The sequence below is a fragment of the Numida meleagris genome, unplaced genomic scaffold (assembly GCF_002078875.1).
Source record: "Numida meleagris isolate 19003 breed g44 Domestic line unplaced genomic scaffold, NumMel1.0 unplaced_Scaffold2278, whole genome shotgun sequence".
NCBI lineage: Eukaryota > Metazoa > Chordata > Aves > Galliformes > Numididae > Numida > Numida meleagris.
In genome coordinates this window covers 1-1180 of record NW_018364070.1, presented here as the reverse complement: position 1 = coordinate 1180, position 1180 = coordinate 1, and the positions used below count along the sequence as shown (strand labels likewise).

At 63.3% G+C, this 1180-nt stretch overlaps 1 protein-coding gene across 1 annotated transcript; it reads right to left on the bottom strand.

Moving 5' to 3' along the window:
- Nucleotides 1–161: 161 nt before the first annotated feature.
- On the bottom strand, nt 162–1107 carry TMEM223 (transmembrane protein 223). Its single transcript, XM_021382391.1, has one exon. It carries the CDS (start codon nt 489–491, stop codon nt 177–179), a length of 315 nt encoding a protein of 104 aa, XP_021238066.1. The 5' UTR covers nt 492–1107; the 3' UTR covers nt 162–176.
- Nucleotides 1108–1180: the final 73 nt, after the last annotated feature.

Below are 1180 nucleotides of genomic sequence, written 5' to 3'. Positions count from 1 at the left end.
AGATGTGGGGCAGAGGGGGGAAAAGGGGCACATGTGGGGCAGAATGGTCAGCAGTAGGACCTCGGCCCCACAGCGCCCCACACGCGGCCTCGGCCCTGCCCCACTGACTCCTGACCCCGCTGACTCAGCCCCACGTGCGGCCTTAGCCCCGCCCCCGATGACACCTGACCCCCATGTCACCTGACCCCGCTGACCCTTGACCCCTCGACCCCACCCGTACCCAGAGTGGTGCACGCGGCGGTGAAGGCCCACCGCCATTTGTGGTCGCGGGGCCGCAGCGGATCGTCGGGTCCCACCCCGGGGGGCGGCGGGCGGAGCCCCGTGAAGGCGGAGTGAGCGAGGGCCGCCCAGAAGACGCCCTGTCCCGCGCAGAAGAGCCCCGCCAGGCGGAAAAAGGTGCCCCGCTCGTGGCGGAACAGCACCACGTCCCGCGGCACCGCCGCCTCCAGGGCCTGGGCCGCCCGCGCCCGAGCCGCCGCCGCCGCCGCCATGGCGACGGGAGGGAGGCACTTCCGGCGCGGATTGACGCCACTTCCGGCGAAGCTTTGCAACCACTTCCGGTGAAGCTTTGAGGCCACTTCCGCCGCAGCTCGACACTCACTTCCGGTGCGGCCTTCAGGCCCCTTCCTGTGCAGCTCTGTACTCACATCCGCCGTAGCTCTGCAACCGCTTCCGGTCCGCAGTTCTGCACTAATTTTTTGCCACAAATTTCCCTCGCTTCCTGTGCAACTCTTCACTCACTTCTGCTGTAACCCTGCCACTTCCGCTGCACATCTCCCCTCACGTAATTTGCAACTCCAAACTCACTTCCGCTCTCTGCCACTTCCGCCACACCTTTCCCCTCACTTCCTGTGCAACTCTGCATTCACTTTCTCTGTAAGTCCATACTCACTTCCGGTATCGCTGTGCCACTTCCTCCACACCCTTCCCTTCCTTCACAAGTCTGCACTCACTTCCTGCCTAGCTACATTCACTTCCGGTGTAACCGAGCCACTTCCGCCACACCTTTCCCCTTCCTTCCATCATCACTCTGCCCCACTTCCGCCACACCTTTTCACCTTCACTTCCGGCGCAGCTCCACGCTCACTTCCGGCGCCCCCTTCCGTTCCCCTCTTAAAGGCGCAGCGCACCCGCAGACTCAAAACCGGTTTTAATTATTTACAAAACAGAAAAACGGTGA